General features: G+C 42.8%; 1 protein-coding gene across 2 annotated transcripts in view; it reads left to right on the top strand.

The window, feature by feature from the left end:
• The window catches only part of slc39a11 (solute carrier family 39, member 11), a 62,513-nt gene that overhangs the window by 34,685 nt on the left and 5,878 nt on the right, over window positions 1–21,950 (top strand). The window contains exons 5-6 of one of the 2 annotated variants that reach the window (XM_079292785.1): window positions 5,152–5,293; window positions 19,866–20,036. In XM_079292785.1, the coding sequence (XP_079148911.1) occupies window positions 5,152–5,293; window positions 19,866–20,036 (313 nt within the window). The remainder of the gene's footprint in view (window positions 1–5,151; window positions 5,294–19,865; window positions 20,037–21,950) is intronic. The other variant, XM_079292786.1, reaches the window with a different exon arrangement.

A 21,950-nucleotide genomic window follows, 5' to 3' on the forward strand; every position in this document is an offset into this window, starting at 1 on the left:
GTGGCTGGAGGTAGTTCTTGTTTTACAATATCTTCATCAACCCCTGAAATATCCTTTCGAATTTTCCACTCCATCCTCTCATTAGTCTTCGCAGTCATGATGTGAAATGACCATCTGTAAAAATAAATTTAAAAAGTGAGTAAAAATATTACCACAGCCGTGCTACATGCAGCTTTAACTTCAATATTGGTTTTGGCCCGCATAGCCGGCTGCTAACGCTCCAGCGACGCGCAATGACTGATGGGTAATCTCGCTTGTAATTCTATCTTCACGGAACGATGACACAGGGATTTGGTCAACAGTCTATTTGTTCCACAGAGTGATGTTTCTTAATGTGCGATAGAGTCGTGTCCTGCGCGTATATCCGAGTCGTGCCGTAAACCTGTCAAGTCGCTCTTTGTGTTTCACTATCGCGCCGTCGTTTGGCTGTCACAGAGCGCTTGTTTTGTCATTCGTCTCCACCACTCGTGTTTTTTCTGTCCATTCAAATATCGGTTGCGGGCCGCGTGCTTTACCACCACAAGACGAGAAACACAATCGTGGTGACGGATTGAGTCTGAGCTGCAGGTTCATATGCAGGGCAGAGGAAGATCTCGGAGGACCACCGCGGGAGTTCACAGCGGAACTGGAACAAGGATCACATTTTACCCTCGCTGATGAGCATCGCTCGTTGGTTTCAGGATGATGCGTGCAAAAACACACTTGTAATTTGCATGAAGCTACACTGGCTGCACGTGTTTGGTCCATTTCATTTATGTGCGTTTGCTAAAAGGCCGTACTTCCTTTTTATTCATTGAAGCGGTTCATGCTTTCTCAAGCGTTTCCTTGCTCTCTCTCATTGTCGGGCCCGAGAAGTAGAAAGGCTTTTTTAAGTGGCAGATCAAAGAGATGGGAGCGCTTGGCAGCGTCGCATTTTACAGGGAACCGGTGTTTTACCACTCCGTCTTTCTGAATTTAAAACCTGGCGAGGATTTTTCATGCAAAGTGCTCGATGAATCACCGCACAGCGCCAGAACCAGCCGCCCCCTTACACATTTCCAACTTGGTTATTTTCCGTGTTGGATCATTGCCGGGTCCGACTGGTACGTACGTACGTACGTACCACCTCCAGGAAATAAGAAATGTACTCGCACTCTAAAGTCCAACACTGACCCGCCTATTTATCTTTGATGTCAAGCTAACTGCCACACCCCCCACTCATGAATCTGTACCTGAGGTGGAATAAGTCAATCAATAAACTATCAGGAGTGATTTATTTATATATGTGCTTTGCTATCCAATTGAATAAAAATATAATAAATACAGCTTTTTCAATAAAATTTAAATATAGATCTATAGATATAGATGGTAAGATGATGCAGTTCTTTATTTTTCGCTTTCTGTAATTATTTAATCTCCCTTTATTTGTTTATCTGCCAAGTTCTACCAAAGTTACTACAATTTTGGACATGCAAAGGCGATTTTTACTTTATTTTTAGTGTTGTTACAAGTTGAACCTTTGTGATGCCTTTTATGTTGCAGCGCCCGTTCAAAGCATGCCTGTATCAGAAGGGGCCGCATGCTTGGCCTCCGACATCGCCTCTTCTTGCATCTTTCTCAAGAACTGCTCATCGAAACGACTTCCCACTCGGCGTTGCGCTTCCTTGCTCCGTCAGCGAAGCACTCGCCAAGTGTGAGGTCGATCGGATGAGCGGCTGCCGAGAATATCGAAGGACAGACACGCATACAGACCGAGACTCCTTCCGTTTGTTTGGAATCTTGTAAACTTCAACGAGATAGAGCTTGGGACGACTGATTGAACACCGCTTAATAGATGGATGTTGATCAGCAGAAGATCTAACTTGGTGTTTGCCGGTACTGGCCACTTTCTCAGAATCCCTCTGATCTATCAAGAGAGACACGCTGAGTCATTCGGGCATCGAGTAATTTATCCTCCTTGCCTGGCCCCTAACTGCTCCGTCTATGTCCTTATGATTGTTTAAGAGTTGAGTTTTAAGATAAAAATCAGCCCTATGTATTCAGAGAAACAGTTTTTTAAGAGAGCCGCCAATTTAAAAAGTAGATTTTTTTTTTTAAGCCAGTGAGCCTCCACTACCAACACCTCCAGCTGGGACTGTGTCCAAAACTGTAATCTGGTAAAAGAAAGAGTTTGTGATTGCTTTCACTTAGAGGCCAGAGACAGGTTTTTTTGATCGTTCATATTGATAAATTAGGCTGAAAGACAGACCTGGTAAACCCAAACGTGTAGTGAAGTTGAACTGGGACTGCTGGCTGAGGCTCCTGTCCACGAGGTCTTCAGCTCCCGCCTCCAGAAGAATATTTTGGCCCAGGACTCTACGGAAACAGCAGACAGGTACCGGTTGGCCAGAACAGGGAGAGGGGTTTGGAGACGTTGGTGAGACTTTGGTGAAGAACTTTCGGTTGGCCTCAAAGAAGTTCAGGCAAACCGTTTTCCCTCGTTTCCCCTCCATGGAATTGTTTGTACACTTATTGTTTTCTTCTTCGTGACCGAAATGGACTCTGAGTGAATAATGAGCACCTTTTCTTTTGATAATATTAACAAATAGACGTGTCTCTTTCCGTGGTGTGATCAAGCGTGTTCGGATGGTAGCCTGCCGATTTGAAGTAAGATGATCAAACGGCTCAGATGTGAAAGTGTGATTAACTAGACTTGAGTTCAATAGAGAGTATAGGAGAGAGGGAGGTGACTGTCAGTGATCAACAGAGCCAGACCGCTGCTGGAGGTGTTTCAGTGGTGAGCTTGGACCTGCTGATGAGACTGCACCGTGAGCCGTCACCAAAGGTCACCGCGGGTTAATAATGTCCCCTCGAGATGGTACATGAACTGTCCCGTAATGACACGCACACATTCAACTGAATACACACTTACTCAGTCATACCCACACACAGTACATAGAGATGGTATATTCTTCTCTCAGGAACAGATGCATGCAATGGTCATGAAAATAGTGAAGATGGAAAATGATCAAATCATTCAAATGATGGATGTATTGACAGCTTGTAGCACATGAATTCTTGGGAAATGTTGAACATGTCTAATTGTGCCCGTTGGTCAGGCTGAATGCAGAATTCAGTGTTTTCAGCACAACAATGTCACCACATCATCCCCACATGTCATGCACCACCTCACTCATTATGCCTCAGCAAACCTCCTCCTCCTCCCTTTTCTTTCTCTCCCTGTGCCGCGTCATGGGCTGCATCCTTTTCATACGCCTCATTGCTGCTGGTGTGAGTCATAACCATAGAGCAGGAATGACGAATACTAATTGAAACAAATGCAAATGGTATTTCATTTCATTCAAATAGATATGCTTATGAAAAACATAAATATGGCTTTGAAACAAATAAACAAGGCAATGCATATATAAATAAATGCAGGATACTTTTATTTCCTAATTTATATTCCTGATATGATTGTGGAATTATGAAAATAAACCCCTGAAATAAGTCCAGGTAGTCCTTTGGAAAACATCCTTTTTTTTAAATACAAAAAGGAGGATCACCTGTGTTTCGTCGAGAGTGTTTCATTTGGTTTGTAGTGAACTGAAAAGTCAAATCTTCCCTTCTGAGGGAGCAGGTGAATCCTGGAGGAAAGAAACATGTGACTGTGGAAGAGATTTGCTTTCCAGCAAGACGCTGAGCCCCGGCACAAAGCCAGAGCCTCAAAAAACACGTTAATGTCCTGGAGGGACCCAGATGTCACTCACATCGAGAGTTTGCAGCTGCATCGTCTTCAGAAGGGCTTAATCAGTTTTGCGGAGAACAATGGGAAAAATGACAGCGTCCAGATGTGCGAAGCTCATAGAGACCCATCCACACGGACCCATGGCTCTAATTGCTGCAAAAAGGTGCATCTAGTGAATAACTGTCTTGGGGGCGTTTGATATACTTTGTAAAGAAGCACTTTGTGTGTTATATTTTTTATTAATTTAGATGACTTTGTGGTAAGCTGTTCACTTTGCCATTAAAAGGTTCATATTTACATCACGTTTTCTACAAAGTTTCCAATCATTGTTTATCTCAATGTAACCAAATCCTGATATTAGGGGATGGTCACAGGCATGAATCAGATTTTTAAAATATAACCCCAAATGTTAGTTTTTTTGCAACAACCCCAAATATTTTGCAACTGTTCCAATCGGGAAATTCATAGTAAAAATGGAAAACAGCCATTGTCCATATCCTCCTTGAATCGTTTTGGCATGTTGTGCTAATGCAATCAATGAAAAGTGAATAACGTGTACATACTATTCACATAACTTGAAGTGGATTCCAAGAACACATGGGAGTACATTCTGTGCACTGTGACGCACGGCAGCTCTCCCAGTGCTTCACCTGTGACCGGACAGGAATGTAGATGTTGCAGCCATGAAGGGAGAGGAAGTATGGATGCTCATGTTTTTAATCCCTTACTTTTAGACGTTACTCAGCTAATGGGTTGCTCTTGAACACATGGGCTCTCTGTTTTCATCAGATTTTCTGTGCCGCTGATTCATTGCTCGGTCTTGTGTGTATTTGTTGACCTCAGATACTGTCGGACATGAAATCATGATTTTTCTTTGAATTTGTTGTGGGAGTTAAAATGTGATCTTTGTTCTGGATTAAGTGTCAGGTAATGGTGTTGTGCAGTGCACTGATTATAAACCACTTTTTTTTCCCCCACCAGCAAATTAAACAAACTGTTAAAGTATCTCATTGTACAAAAGTTTAAAAAAAGCTGCTGCTGATTTACTTTCCACAAAGTGACCTCAGTGACCTGCGTCTGCCTCTCCCTCGTGTCCAAATCCAGTTTTACGGTTGTACTGCTGCTGTGCTTACATGGTGCATACATCCATATCAATAACAATGTTAAAACAGGGATGTCTTTCACAAGTTGCTGTCTTTTAATGTGAGTATTTTTACACTGAGGTGTTGCTACTTTTACCTCTTTAAAAGATCTCAATACTTCTTCCTAGAATGCAAATGGTGCATTTTGAGGTATTTTCTAGGAATACACTGTTACATACCAGCCCGTTTTTTAGATTAGGAAAATTCTCATAAGCGGGAAACTAAGGGACCCATAAAACGAAGGTTTGCCTGCGATCTTCTGTTCATAAAATGGACTGTAACCCCTGTTGTCTCTATCCACAGGGTGTAGGCGCTGACCCCCACATAGCCCTGGCTCTTCCCCCCGAATCCAAGCTGGCCAGGGAGAAGGCAGACGAGCTGTCGTTCCAACACTTGGACTCTGACGAGATGACCATCAGGATAGGTAGAGCTGGACCTCTCTCAGGCAAGCCTCCCTTCATAGACCCACATCGACTCTTGCAAAAATGTGCTGGATTACAGGAAAGAAAACTGTACATTCCACATCATCAAAACAGCTGTAGCCACTGTAGTCCCTCGCAACGCAAGGTTTTCGGCACCAGATCACACTGATGCAGATTCAAAATGCATGCAGAGGGACTGCATTGGCTACCGCTAAAATCTCACCTGGAGCTTCTCTGATGGCTTCTTTCCACTGTCCTTTTTTTTTCCTTTTTCTTCCTCGTCTGTCCATCCGTGATACTAATTGGGTGTTTCAATCTGGATAGCTCGCCAGTGTGTTTTCTTTAATTACACTACGCCCACTCAGTCACATACGTACTGCAGTACACAGTTTGCGACGTCGAGCAACACGCTGTTTTAAAACCGGTACGCTTCCGTTGACCCGGATTGAGTTTTCAGTCCGTAAGATTAGACGCACGACTCACGTTGTGCTCTTGACACTGTGCAGCCGAGGAGCTGATGCACACATCTCACCTTCCAGCGAGTCAGAGGAAGATTATATCACGATGAGCGATGACAGGCAGGCTGCACGGGCACATATATGTGACAGATGGGTGCAACGTGGTGGAAAATCATGGTGCAAATAAATGCAGAAAAAACTGTTTAACTGAAGAGGAACGATAGAAAACGCTGGCGTTTGGCCGTGTTTTGTGTTGTTTGTTTGTGGCAGATTAATTGTTTCCTCGCCTCCCGGGCAGTTATAGTTATAAGCACTCGTAAATATTCAGAATGCTTTGTAACAATAATTATAAAACAATTTGTAATGACATTTTGCTGGTCTTTTTCTTAAAGGATCATTGTGTATTATACTTTATACTCTCTTATAATGCATTATAATGGGATTATAAATGACTGGAAGTGGTCATTGTTTGCTTTAAGAAAAGAAAAATATACATCACTTTTTACTTTAAGCAAACAATGATATATTAGTTTATAATCCCATCATGATTCATTATAAAAATTATTATAATACTCTATAAAGCATATTTTAATGTATTACAACTATGGGAATTAAAATACAACATTATCCTCGTGAAAATAAAGTCAGTAAGTGACCAGCATCTATGAAGTATTATGATTCTACATCATGAAATGCTTCATAAAGAGTATTGCCATACAGAATTCTGTCTTTATAACTATAAATATACAGTGCTATAAGCAGTTTATAACGCATTATAAGTATGCATTGGCCTTGAATCCCAGCTGCCCTCTGTGTTTACAGTGATGAGAGACATTTCCTGCAGCGCTGACATTCCACAGATTGAATATATATTTCACACTAGCTTCTACGGATCAGTTACAAATTCACTGAATCCCCGTGGCTTGCCTGAAGGCGTACCAAGCGAGCCGGCACACAGCAAACAGAAAAGAACTCGCACAAATAATATATATACTGTATATAATGGGGATCACGTTACCTTTCTGAGTCACGGCATGTTTGTGCAATTCAAACAGCACTTTGCAAGCAGGAAGTCATATGTCCCAGTGATTGTGTAGCTCAGTCTGTCATGCAGTTTTACACGTCAGAAAATGTATATAGAAAAAGGTTGAAGTGCCATGTTGTGAAGGACTTCTGCAATTCATATCTCCAGTAGAACAAATTGGGGCTTAGCCAGGTTCTCGCTTGGCACATATACAGTTGAAAGCGGGACATTGTCAGTCATTTTCAAAACAATGGGTCCTTGATTTTCAACAGAGGTAGAGACCAAACCTCTATTCTAGAAGTGGACCTATACTACATTTGCATGCATATATACAGTATACTGTATGTAAGTTGAAAGCTAGTTTGCCGGATACGCTCATATTTGCAGCTAACATTAAAGCACTGTTCAATCTAGTGGCATTTCTGGTTTTGGAAAGGGGAAAGAGAAACCGCCATCCGGACTCTTTACATACAGAGAACACATGTGACACGGTGATGTTGCATTAGGTGCTGCTTGCTGCAGGGTGCTGGAGCTGTTCAGAATTGGCCTTTATACAGTTAGTATTAGACTCGGTGTAGATTTTCACGGTCTGTGTTCGGGGGTTGAGTTTGTTTCTTAGCAGAGGAAATGGGTAAGAGATGACGAAATGCAATATACACCGCCCAGTGTTGCCAGATGGGGAATGTTATCCCTCCCCACAGGCTACAAATTATTATCGTATTTTAAGTAAAATTCTTGTACGCAAGTCAAAACCATGAGAACATATCGTCGTAAATGTGTAATGTTACAAAACATGTATTTAAATTACTTTATGACATGTATTTTTTTTAAGCAAGCTCAGGTAGCTATGATGCGTGGAGGGGGGGGGGTTTGTCCACAGGCCTGACAATGTTTTAAGCCTACCAACCTGCCATTTAAAGATTTGAATTACAAGACAGGCGAGAAAGAGCCGTGCTAACGAGTCGGAATCATCGACATCAAAGAGTTACAGCCAGAAAGAGGTCACGTGACACTAGATCCATATGAAGCATATTATCCAGAAATTAATAAAAATGAGACTTCAAATGAGACGTCCAAACTTCAGATTGACTTTGCCAGATGTCGTCCATCTTCGTCAGGCTTCTCTCACACACTTCAATTCCCTACACCTCAGTTGCATAAGAACCCATCTTGAAAGCAATCAAACTAATATTCGTATTGACCACTTACATGAACTCACACTGATTGCTCTCAATCTTTCAATGTCTTCATGTTTCTGCCTTTTAAGATGATTGGTGGTTGCTTGCGCTTTTCAACACTTGATGAATTTTGGGGTCATTTCCTCCTGTCCTTTTCAAGTGCCCTGTTGGTTTCAAAGGCTTCTCTGTAAAGCAGCAGTCACTGCTTTTTCAGCCATCACAGAAGATTAACGAGCCATCCTTTCAGACCTCCCGATGTGTGGTATATGAATGTGGATGGTATGTATTGCCTTCTTTTCCCTTAATGTGATCTACTCAGCAGGATGTTCGTTGTTAAAACTAGACTAAAATTGTCACTGCTAAGACAGACATCTGATTTTCTGTTCTGAGAAAAGAGCTCTTAGAAGTCCTCTTCAGCACAATCAATGAAACAAGGAGACTACAAAGGCAGGATTCAAACTTCAATTCAAAAAGCCAATATGTTGTTCACTTGCAGCAGAAATGTAAAAAGAAAGGCCATCTTTTATTGACAGGTGAGTGTTGGAGCAACCAGAAGTGTTAAAATGTACATACATACATATGTATATACATATATACATTTAAATATATAACAAATGCATTAATAAATAATAAACATTTAAATATGTATATATGTACTGTATACATATGTATGTATGTATGTATATATATGTATACATGAAAAAAAAATACATAATTTCAAACACGATCATCATCCGATTGAAATAGAAAATCAATGTATCGTGTTTTATTGCAGCAAAATACAGTGACATTCAGAATCTGAATCTGGATCAGGATCTGTTTGTGATTCCCAATATCGATATTTTATGACAATGAACAACAACGATGTGTCAATAGATCGGGGCTTTGCCTCTTGCTGCTCTCCAGCTATTTGTAGTGGCAAGAAGCGGCTTGCGAGCATGTACCCACTCAAAGAATCGTGCACTCACATGTGCACGCTCAAAACCATTCCAGTTCCTTCTCATACTTAATGCACGGCGTCTTAAATGATTCAGTCGGCATTGGGAGGAATCAATGTGTGCCTTTAGGCGTTCTGTTGATTTAGGTCTTCAGACTGAATTTTGCAAAGGACTATAAAATGACAAATGGGATTGGATTTGAATTTCTCACTGCATGCTAAGCAGCAAATACTGTGAAGAATATGAATCTCCATGTTACTCCGTGTGCCACCTAGCATAATTCATCTTTTCTTTTTTTATCATTTTCTTTTTTTTAAATGCCTTGGGCCAAAAATTGCAGCCAACTGCATGACCTATCTTTTACAATGAGGAGGAGGCGATGGCATAGTTGTGATCAGAAAAAACTGTTGTGTCATACTGTTGTGATCAGAGGGAAGTCTTAATGATTTTTACCAACCACATCATATATCTGCACGTAGGCTTTTCTGGAATTATTCTGACCAGATGAAGCGGAAAGTGCTCCCGTACACTGAAAAGACTTAAAAGGAACGATTTCCCGCTAAATTTGTAAATCCGTGTGCAAGCTATACAACGAATGAACTATTCCAGCTCCCTGTCCGCCCTCGTCCGCTTATCAAGGATGCGCTCACTCCGGCTGCCACACAGATTTAAAGAGAGACGGAGAAGCTCGCTCTTGTTTTTGTACTTTTACTTCTATTCCTTTTTGGAGTGTGTCAATCTTGGGAAGTTTGGAGGGGATGGAATCCGCGGCAGTTTAATTAGTTGCGGAACTCCTTGTGAAATCTCTCCATGTCTACAGTTCCCCGACTCAGCAGGTTTCTTGGCAGCCACTGAATCAGCAGGTCGTCCAACATTGAATTTCGTTCTCGCCGAGAAGCTAATTGATCCAATCTCCACTCTTTCTTTTTTCATTTCTCTCGCCTCACTCGTTTGCTCATACAGCTGCACAAACCAAATGTCCTTCCCCCGACGGTGAGAGTTTCGTCAATCTCAGATTATATAATTAGTATCTTTGAGAAAACCCGAGGCATTTTCAGAAATGACCATTGTTTGGACATATGATGGAAAGCAATCAACGAAAACAGAAAGATGATATTACAAATCAATTTTCCATCAGCCAGGCTTCAATCGATTAGATCGTGTATTTAATCAAACGGTGAATGGAATACAGAGTAGTAGCTATCCATAACATGTGCACAGTGATATCTATCTGTCATCAACAGATGTTTTCATAATCGTATTATCTCTGTATTCTGATCAGGTGTTTGATAAACATCACCTTGATATTGCTTGCAGGATCTTTTTCTCATATGTGGCATTCAGTTAATGCTAATTACAGGAAACAAGCGGTTGGTTGACATTTACGGAGCCTCATATTGCTTTTTCGTTCCAGCTAATTAATGTTATTACAAGCTGCATGAAGTATTGATTAAGACAACGATTTTTTTTTTGAAAGTGAGGTGAATTAATTACAGAGGCACTGTACGTATTTTACACGTTAACTACTGTGAAGGACTGAGTTTGGAGATGGGTGTGGCCCGAGCAGGGCCGCCGGAAGTCGGAGGGTATGGGCCATTTCCCATCTCCACTTTACATCCATGGCTGGATTTGGCTTTGTGATTGGTCTCATCTCATTGCAAGATGGTCTCTAGTTTGAATTTGTCTCTTGCAAACCCCCCAACTCCCAGTATAATACCATAAAGCAGTAAATGTTGGGGGAAAATCCTCGCACAGACATTTAAAAACAAAAAACAATTGTAATTTCGTTGGACAAATGTACAAGTTACCTCAGTGTCTTTCCTGAGGATCAAGGGCATCGTTTTAGACTTCCCACCGTACACTGAGGACATAACCCTGAAACTTGTTTATTCAGTGGTAGGCTGTTTAAAAGACTCAGGGCTCAACTCAACTCAGGGCTATGGATCAACGGCATGATTGTGACTGCTGCTTAGATTCCCCTGGGAGGAATGGTGTGCCCCATAGTCTGTATTTAAATAATCCAGATCAGGATTCTTATGAAGCAGCATACTCCGAGGTATTGGCAAAGTGCAAGAGGGATCTTTATTCCTAAGGACAGCGATTATGTTTATATAGGACAGTTTAAGCCTCAATCTGTCTCCTCAATGTAGAGGGTAAAATTCTTCAATTCCCTCGTGAGAGGGAAACGATTAGAGTTGGTGGCAGAGGAGCGTAGCTGGAAACCAAAGGAGCCCCGAATGGAAGTTGTCTTCAGGGGTTTTGTTGGCAAATCAGTTTTGTCCGTGTTAACTGGGTATAAGAGAGTGAAAAACAAGCAGACGCTGCAGACAGTTCCAGGTGAATAGCTGTGGGTTAGAAGGCATGTGAGTGACTGGGGCAAAGATAGGAAAGAGCAGAACTTGCTTTCCTAATGGCCGTGTGTCTAAGTGTCCTTGAGCGAGACACTGAACCCCAAGTTAACACCTGTGCTTTATCTACTATAACAAGTCAAAATGTCTCTTTGCCCCTGATGAGAGTGCAATGCTTCATGTACAACCTTTTTTTTAAGTGGCAATGAAATAAAAATCATTTTGGTCTTCAAAGAACATGAAAGTCAACCTTTACAGACACGTTGCCAAATAGTAATTCTGACTGCCAGTCTTTTCCTTTCTTGTCTGTGTGTTTCTGTGCTCACTCATTTACTGTTTTGTGTTTTTTTTATCTGGATGAAGACACAGTTAGAGTAAGAATTAAGGAGGAATACAGAGTTAGCGACAGATGGCCGGCAGCAATATGCAGCACGCAATGGACATTTCAGAAGCACCAAAGGAAAATAATTCTCCTGTAAAGATGTAATAAAATCCAGGACCAAATCTGGTGGCTGTTTGTACGATCACGTCCAGGATCCGTGGGCCGCAAACCCCGGATGACGTCAGGCATTCTGTTGTGCTCGATCCGTTCCTCTCTGATGTTCTTCTTTTATGTATGTTCATGTCTTCCAATGCAGATTACTTCATGACGTGCAATGAGGTTAGATTTAGGGTACAGGCGAAGACTTTTTACGAACAACAAAGACACGACAAACAGGAAGTGCATTCAAATAGATTCAAATATTCAAAATGGAAGCAGCACATGGTCATGAACACATGGTCACATGGTCATGGGTTAGAGGATACTCTCGTGCGCTTGCTCTATGGGCCCATGGATGTGAAGGATTCTGGTAATTGTATGCGGGGAAGTGGAACTTCTCTTGCTTCATGTGCCACCGGGCACCATGGGAATGAACACGGCTCCGCCTCCAACACTGTATCCAGTTCTCTTTATACATCAAGCGTTGGAGCACATTGTCTCCGTCTATCTCTCGCTGCTCACATTATTCGTTTTTAAGAAGACTTTTTTTTTTTTTTTCCTCGTTGGAGGTGCGTATGGCCTCATCAATGTGGCACAGTTCATTTTGTGTGTGTATGTGAAGGCATGTTCTCTCTCTTATCTCGTGGGGCATAAACCTGTTTACACATTACATTGTGGGGACAAAATGCACATCCTCATAGCGTACATCGTTACATTTTAAGGTGAAGACCTGGTTAAAGGTCGGGGGTGAGGGTTTGGGTAAGTCTCCAGGAAGTGAACGCAAGTCAATGTAATGTCCCCAAAGTCATGAAAACACGTGTGTGTGTGTGTGTGTGTGTGTGTGTGTGTGTGTGTGTGTGTGTGTGTGTGTGTGTGTGTGTGTGTGTGTGTGGCGTGTGCGCGCCATGATCAGGGTCAGACAGTTGCCTGGCAACAATGGCCAACGGAAAATGAAAGATAAACGTTTTGCTGTTGACTGGATCTCTCTCTCTCTCTCTCCCTCTCTCCTCCCTCTCTCCTCCCATCATGCTCTCTGGCTCTCGCTAGCTGTCCGTTATCGTTCCCTTTCACATACCGTCACTGTCTGTCTCTCACACGCTGCTGGTCTGCCACTCCACTCCTCTCTGTTCCACTTCAGTTGGAAATCAGTGGGTGTTACTGGCATTAAATTACAAGAAGAAGCGCAGCAACTGATATGTTTTGGATATTAAGTCATTTTTAGCCTCTATAAGCGTACTGTTTTTGGTTTTAAGGTTATCTCTCCACTCATTAGCATGCAACAGTGTTCAGTAAAGACAGACTCATAAACCCACTTTGTGCTAGCTGCCCTGTTAGTAAGCAGCCGGTGAAGAAAATGTAACGTGTTGCCGCTAAAGACAGTAAAACGGAGACCAAAACAGAGCTAAAAGGAAAGTTTCTCATCCAGAAACCCAGCTCCACAGGGATCATAATGCTGCTTTCTGTCTGCTGGATGCGTAAACAGACCACGTCACAACTTTATGTCAGGGCTGTGTATCTGTCAGCTTCTTTCGGAGTTCTTTTTTGCCCCTTCAAGTGTTGCGTCTCGTTCTCCCACTGCAGCTGCTGTGTGCATCTCAAGACAAGATAGAAAGTGTAAAATGACATGTCATAGTTTCACAGTACATTTTTTGTGTCCTGTCTTATGTACAATTCTTTACCTCTGCTGTTGCTACAACAGAAGCAGGAGGACAAAACTGACACATGACTTTTTTTTCATGGTGATGCAGCATTGTTATTATGGCGGCATTCTACCGTCGTTTACCTTCTTGAAGGTTGCCCTTTCTCAGCTTTCGTGTGACTGAAAGAGGCCACCGGTTAATGAATACGATGAGCTGGTGTTTATACTCTCATTCAAGGCTGTAGCTCTTGGTGGGTCATTTCAATTGACTTTGCTGTGGAAAGGATATTGTTGAAGCAACTGAAACTTCAGAGTGCGTACGTAACCAAAAATAACTGTAAAGAATCAAAACCACAACGAGGGTTACTCAGATGTGCCCATAGACTGTTGGTCTGTAAACCAAGCTCCACAATGAGAAGGATGGATTTTAAATATCTGTTAACTCATATTCATGGCTTCAGCTCTGTGTTCATCACGTCGTCAAACAGCCCTCACATTCTTCAATGTTTAATCTCACGAAAGTTAACAGCAAAGTCATGAAAGTCAACACTGCTCCCAAAAGGAAATGTTTCAAAGTTTGCATTTCCAGGTTCATCCGAATTAAGTACACCTTGTATCTCAGAGTAGTCGCGTTCATCTGCTCCCTTGCTTCTGATGCTTTTTTATGCATTCATATTGATGACAATCTGTATCCATCATTCATCATCACAGCGGGAGCACAGGGTGTCCTGTCAGCTCTGTCCATGTCTCATGAGAGATCAGGCATTTAAGACGGTAGTTAGGAACAGTGGAAAAAACCCGCAAGCCACCGTTACATCTGCGTGTTTACTTTGGACACCAAGATGGAGTAAACGGAACACAAAAGGCGAGAAAAAAAGACTTGTGAGTTGGGGACAATACAGGACCCCAAAGTGAACAAATGGGCCTTCAGAAACAGCATGGCCCGAGCTTTGTCCAGCTGCTGTCCCCTTCAAGGGGTAGATATAGGAGTGCTTTGTGTTTACCATAATTACTAGATATTCATGCCAGGCTGAAATAATTAGTTGGCACTGGTTTATTGGCTCTGTCATTGGACAGTTTATCGGTGCAGTCACTGAGTTTCCTTCCCTGGTATTTTTCTGTACACGACTTTAGAGGTCAGTCTTGGGTCACTCTCGTAGTTACAGCGCTGATCCCTTCCTCCTCCTTTCAGTATCCCTCCTCTGTCTTTTCCCCCGATCTCTTCCCTCTCATGGTGACCCCCACTGCTCACCGTCTCCCTTTAATAGCCTCAGCTTCTCCTGATTTCGCCCCCGCCGCGTAAATCCCATCTTTCTACCTCACCTTTCCTCCCCCGCAGTCTCTTTGCTATCCCTTTTCTCTAAACGTCATCAACGTGTGTGTTCAAATCCATCCGACCCTGTCTGGATGTGACTGGCAGAATGTGCAGCAGCCTCGTCCAGGCCGTGTAACGGACCATTAGCTTCTCTACGGCTGATAATGTCAGCAATCAGTGGCTTCAACTGCCAGACTAACCACAATAAATGGGGGGTTGTCAAAAAACGATCTCAGAGTCATTAATTGTCCCTACATTGTCCCTTATTTTTTAAGCTGGTCTGGTGTTCAGGCACTGATTTTGTGTCGCTGCACCACCAACTTTAAGTTTACGGAATGAGAACTGTGGGAAAGCAGCGTGAACATTCCACTGGTCTGAACAATGAAGAGTAGAGGACCCTATGAGCAATGACCTTAAACATGACTCTTGAGCCCTAGAGCTGCTCAGCGGCCAACAGTCTGATTACACCTGGCAGCTCCCAGGTAATTGGGGGGCAATTGGGGGTTGGGGTCACTGGCTGAAAGCGAAAGTGCATCTGAAAAGACAGCACAAGTGTGCTTCGTCATGTAGCACGCAACAGGAGATCGTCTGCGTGAGACGCGTTCTCAGCTACTGGAAATACTCTGTTTGTTTGAGGCAAAGATTGCCGTCTGGGTAGAGCGTACTGGAGGCAGTACACGAGGCAAAAACACTGCGGTCGCGTAGCCGGTTTGTAATTTGGTCATTGACAATCGAGACTCTTGCCATTCCTTGAATTTGTCCGACAGTTCCCTTATCAACAGAAGTCCCTAAATCTCGTGGTCTCTCACTTTCTGCGTTTTTGTTGGCGTCTTCGTCAAAATGACCCTTCTTCTTCACCCTCGGATGTTTGTTTTCTTACGGTTTTGCCGCATGACAGAAATGTCATCGACACTCACCGCTTCTGGGTGTCCGGTCTAACTGATTCGGACATTTGAGTTCTCACATTCAGCACATTCAGGGCTGCAGTGCACGTGTGAAACGGGCTCGAGTGATGCAGCCGTGCTGTCATTTGGAGTGGTGTTTCCGGCTGCTTGCTGAACGTAAGTTGAATATTGGCTGTTCTTTTAACTCTGGTCCGATCTCCACCAGAGTTTGGTGATAATTCCGTCCCTCTTTTGAACCCCGTTCACAATACATAAAGTCCTTTGGTCCATAATCAATATGAAAGTATTGATTAGCGCCGCTTAAATGGATCTACTGTATGTAGAGCTAAAAAAGAAAGATAAGCCCAAAAAAAAGCAGCTAGAATGAAAATAGAAAGACGGAGAGACAAATCTGATTCATATCGGAGGATTTTATCATCAGTGTCAATAGGACTGGCATTGCTGAGGCAAATTAGAATTGCACATAAAAGTAAAAAAGCTTGCAAAGTGCGATCGCTATGTGAACGTTATGAGTCGATCCACCACCTTTGCCTCACCGCTGTCTGTTGTCAGGCAAGCTCACCTGAGCCAGTCTCATCTCACTGATTCAATGTTCCAGTGTTGTCAAGGTAACTGCAGCCGGCATGAGTCGCTGGCGCTTTAGTCCAGGACTCATGTAACTGCGAACTGGCGGTAATAAATCTGTAACTGTTGACACTGTTTGTTGTTTATTAGCAGCACGATGTCGCAACGGCTGCCGAGGCGGCTGCCGAGGCGGCTGTTGCTGATGAGTTCCCACGGTGATGACGGATAACAGGGGGTAGTTGAGGCTGTGTTAGAGACGAGTGTTAAGTCGGTGTGAGTGTGGGAGAGCACATACATGGAGACGTTCTCGCTGACTTTTAGAGATTTTGCTGCTTGGCACTTTCACTGGAAAAGAGTTGAGATGGGTTTTTCGGTTGGAATATTTGCCAAAATAAGGGTATCTGAATGAATTCAACCGTTAATAAATGCTTTATAACACAATATATTAAGCCAATTTAAAATCAGGTTATTCATGTATTCATTAAAAAATATAAGAAATCTTTAAAATAACAGTTCAACATTTTAGAAATGGTAAACATGGCAAGTGATGGTTTGACATGGGAGTTATGTGCTTTATGTTATCTCCATGCTAAGCTAACCTCCTGCCTTAGCTCCATATTGAATAGACAGACATGAGAGTAGTAACTGTATATCCTGACATTTCAAACTATTCCTTTAAACTCTTATCAAGACAATCCTACCGATGCAGACCTTGCCCCTGTATGTTATCACACAGTAAAGCTATATATTGGGGGTAAATTGAAGCGTGACACGGAAGAACATGATGAGGAAGGGGGGGGGGGGGGTTATTGAGGGTCAGCAGGCCAGTGCCAAGGAGACGCATGACAGAGTTTTACATGGTGGTTCTGGAGGTAGAAATCACAATCAGCACGGCGGCGAGAGAAGGATGCAGGTCTAACTGATTGCCGGGCTCTCGGTAGAGATGAGAGAGAGAGATAGAGAGAGAGAGAGAGAGAGAGAGAGAGAGAGAGGTAGAGAGAGAGAGAGATAGAGAGAGGTAGAGACTCTGAGTCAGAGTGAGAGAGTGAGCACGTGGGTGGACGTGAAAGAGAAGTGGATGAACATGGAGCTTGATATTGGTCATGAAATGCTTTCTTTAAAATGTAAAATAACGAGCAAGTTATAGAATATTCTACGTCAATATTCAGTTGCAAGGAGAATGTACGTGTGTCTGTGTGCGTTTTCCAAGGTCAGAGAGAGCAGTAGGACGCTTCCGCTCCCGAATGTTAATCATCTCAATGAAGTGTTTCCACCCACCTGTCAATCAAAGTAACAGGCTACTCTGTTTGGAGGAGACTAACAAATATGCTCTAATGAGGTGTGTGTGTGTGTGCGTGTGCGCGTGTGTGTGCGTGTGTGTGTGTGCGCGTGCGTAACAGGGTGTACCTCCCATCCCATCTTCATTAAAGTGTGTCAAGGCATGCCAAGCCAGATTGCCTCTTCAGAATCAGCTTTATTGGCCATGTATGCATACGCATTTTAAGAATTTAAAATGAAAATATTGATGCAGCAGATTTTCCAACCACGCTAATTGCCACCCCTGATTTTTAAATAACACAGACGGTGGAAGGTCTAAATCCGTCCACTACAGCCGCCCCGTGGTAATGAGTACCTGTGAGAGAGGAACGGTACTGTAATACTCTTTGATGAGACTGTGTCAGAGAGGTGACGTTTGGATGAAAGTGTCTGCAGTGTCTGTAATGTAAATCTATATTCATTTCCTCGACTTTCTTTTACATAAATCAGCATTACTGGTCCTGGGAATAGTACGGGCATTATTGGATTTAATGTCATCCAATTTAAGGACACCACAAAATGTAAATGACCAGAAAGTTGAATCAATACTTCTGTGCCGGCCACACTCCTCTTGTATTGGATTGCATTCGATTGTAAAAGTGTTTGACATTTAGTTCATCATGAAAATGTAGAACATGTTTTTATCAGTGTTGTACAATCAGACATAGCTCTTTGTAGTGTACTGACACGCAGCCCTTTGTTATGGTGGAATACTTTGGGGAGTTTAATCGGATAGAAATGGATTCAGGGCTTTTGGCCTTTGAAAACGTCCAATGGCCGAGGAAGCACCGCGAGCAACAGTCCAGATCATTTGACCTTTGCACGCCAGATAATTCCAATTTACAGCCGCCTACATGGCAAAACAAGATACTTGGAATGCATTAGTGCAGGTCAATTGCTTGTGAGAGAGATAGAAGAAGAAGAAGGAAGGATCGTGAGGGAGGAGAGAAAGAGTTGGAGGCAGATGGTGATTGGAATGGATTCAGGGAGATGAGGTGAAGACTTTGGAGTCTGCAGTGGTACCCCCGAGATGATTCAATGTTTAATTCCAGTCAATTAAGAAATGGGTACCTTTAAAAAGCAATTATAACTTTAATTTAATTTTAAGCATAAAAATGAATAAAATACTGAAACGGTCATACAATATGCCAACGAATATGATTTGTGTGGGGTTTATTACCCAGCTGTAGTCTGTTGAACACAGCTGCAGTGCACAGGAATGGCAGCTGCTGGCCAATCGCCAATCAATGTTTTTATCAACATTACTGCATTGCTCCGTGAAAAGTGTCACTCGTAGTGACAAACACCACAGAATTAGCACACACAAGCAAATTATGCTTGAAAGCGGTCGTGCTTCCTGGGGTATTTGGTTGGTATTTGGTTTGCCTGAATGACAAGAGGATACAAGATCACTGGGTCATCTAAACCCTCCCTTGATCCATTCATTTAACGATCACTTTTTTATGTCAAGCAAATGTAATATTGCTTGTGCAACCCCCAGCGGGGTCGTGTGCTAATTAGATTATCATGGTCCATCAACTCTGTGTTCATGACGTAAACAGAGATTACAATGCTGATAATCGGATTAGTATAGAAACAAACATTGGGACTTTTTTTCATTTATTTCAGATGACAATTGTTTTCCCTCAGGCTGCAATTATAGACTTGATGACAGACGTCCTAATCAGACTTGAGGCAGCCTACAGAGGCATCTGATTTTATCTTTGTCTTATGAGTTCCTCTTTGATTCAAATGTCTTGCGGGCAACTGTTTGCCGAGTGCAAAGCTTCACGGGAAGTTGTCATTGTGTTCCAGAAAGTCAGATGGCTGGAAGGCGAGTGCCGCTCGACCGACAAATTTGAGGGTTTTGTTTGCGATGACTCGGGATGTTCAGACAAACATAATTAGCGTTTCAAAGAACCGCCCCGATGAGCCACATCGTTGTAGTTTTGAGTGTCTTCGTTAGGCTTCACTGGAGGGTGCACCTCTTGACACACGTCGTTCTCATGTGATCTCTCATCCACTTTAAAGCACCTCTTTCTTCTGTCGATGCATCCGCCCGGTGAAGTATTCTCACTCAATGCTGACGAGATGTTATGCGAAGTGTTCAGTGCAATCAACCGCTGTGTGACAGCTGTTCGTCTTCCCCTTGAGCTACAGTGGTCTACCAAATGGCTTCACTCAAAGGCAGAGCCAAAAACCTGCTGCCCCTCTCTGCTTGAGCATGTTCATGGTGTTGCACCCAGTTTTGCACAGAAAAAAACCCCAAAAAGGAGAATCTCAAGCCTGTATTTCCTAGCCGTGATTGGTGCGTTGTCGGAAAAGTTACAGTGAATTGTTGGGAGTTTAATTGCGTGTCAAAATGACATGGGATACATACAATGTTTGCATCGTTTCCTTTTCAACATCACTCTCCTCTGTCGTGCAGATAAAATGGATAATGGCGAGGTGTACCAGCGGAGGAGAGGTACAGCTCATTCGGCCAGCTCAGATGGACAGGAAACGGGAAGTAAACAACACGAAGTGGTTGGACAGACGGCAGGCAGCTGGCGACGAATCGTTCTCCTCATCCTCGCCATCACCATCCACAACATCCCAGGTGAGAGCGAGCCACAGGGCTGTCTAAAGTAGCTGCGAAGGGAAGTTGTCAATCTCACCGATTAAGTTGTTCGTGAGCGCAGTTGAAGGGAATTCTTAGAATCAGCGAGGTAGCAGATTACATATTGTAACCAACTGAAACCCGCGTGCCAAGCGTGGAGGAGAACTACGGTGGCCGATGCAAAACATGTGAAAGGCCATATTTAGAGCCAGTGTGTGGTTTGTCCGTTCTGGGCTACTGTAGAAAAGTGGCGGTGCAACATCACGATGTAGATATAAACCGCTCATTGTAAGGCAAGGAAAACACAACTATTCTTATTTTCAGGGGATTATACACTAAAGAAAACATAGTTATCAATATTGTATTCTATTTCTCCCACTAGATCCCCCTAAATGCCACACACTGGCCCTTTAACTTGCATTTTTAACCAAGCCAGCAGGATGGCTCTCAGGATGGTAATGTCATCTGACGATTGGTCTGTCAGTCAGTCACTGAAATATTTATACATGGACTGTGGTGATGCGTCGTACACACTAAATCAATTCAAACAACTCAATAAAGGCCAAACAATTTCCAATTTCTATAGAAAGACTCGGCCGGCGCTGGGCTCCATCGAATCCTACGCCAAATCTTGTTTGTTTCTTTCTCCGAGTCCAAGGCCAATACCCCTTTTTCTCCCTCGCTCGGAATAAGTTGTTTGAATAACTTCCCCGGGCGAGTGGGCAGGTTTCTCTTAGAATACGCGTTGCATTATTGAACGCCGCACAGGCGTTCTGTACGGCCGAATGAGCCGGTTGGACTGATGACGCGTCAATCAGACATCAAAGGCCACGCCCAGGGAAGAGCGCTGTTCAATGTTTAGAGTCAGTGATGAAGCAACAGCTCCGAGCTCAACATTTGAGTGGTTGTAAAGATGATTCATGTAAAAAAGAAAGGAAAAAAACAGCAACAACGGGGAGGCAATTAACAGTGTCGACATTTCTAGGAGCTGACACAACCAACGCAACACCTTCTTCACACAGTCGGATCGCTGCACCGCTCGCACTGAACAACTTGCTGCCTTGTAATTGGGAGTTTTGAAGTCGTAGCCGTTTTTACAGATGTTGAAAGCTGATGAAAAATGGATTGAATAAGGGATTCATAAGATTCCGGTTTTATGAAACACCATAAAATCCCAAAAGTATAACATAACAAGACACACATGATGCCTTGAAATAATTGAAACATTTTAAAATAAATGTATGTTTTAAAAGATAGGTATTTCTTACTCTAAATGCTGACCTTTGCACATTTTTTCCAACTTCCTATTTGTACGATCTTATCAGTTACTCTTTGGCAGCATCATTTTATGCTGACAATTTTACTCTGAACTGCAACAATGATTAAAAGTCGGTGATAAATACATACATTTGCATTTTTTGGTTGATTGCATTACATGTCACATTTAGTACCGCGCTGTAAATGTGCAACAGATGCCAGACTCTATTGTTAGTCTTCGAGGACATGACTGATGGTGACAAAGTGTAGCCCCTCATGATTAAAGACCAAATGCAGTTCACTAGTTTGAATGATTTGTATGTATGATGTACACTAGACTGGTTTTTCATTTGTTCTGTCAGTGGCAGCGACATGCTCATAGTGCGGGCTGATCATTTGCGACAGGAAGTGTGGGTAGAAAAGCAAATTCTGGACACATGTTGGGGTGTGGGAGGAGATTAAATGGTGGCGCTATATATAGTTTAATATGATATTGAAAGAGAAAGGCCAATTCATTAGAACTGTTTACTGGTCACTGCGTACACTTAGGCTCTCATAAATGTAACATATGCATGCAAAACATGCTCCTATACAAACACACTCAGACGCACATCCATTCTTATGATCAGACACACATTCACATGCATGCACAGGCGC

Source organism: Melanostigma gelatinosum, assembly GCF_949748355.1.
Source record: "Melanostigma gelatinosum genome assembly, chromosome: 21".
In the NCBI taxonomy this organism is placed as follows: Eukaryota; Metazoa; Chordata; class Actinopteri; order Perciformes; family Zoarcidae; genus Melanostigma; species Melanostigma gelatinosum.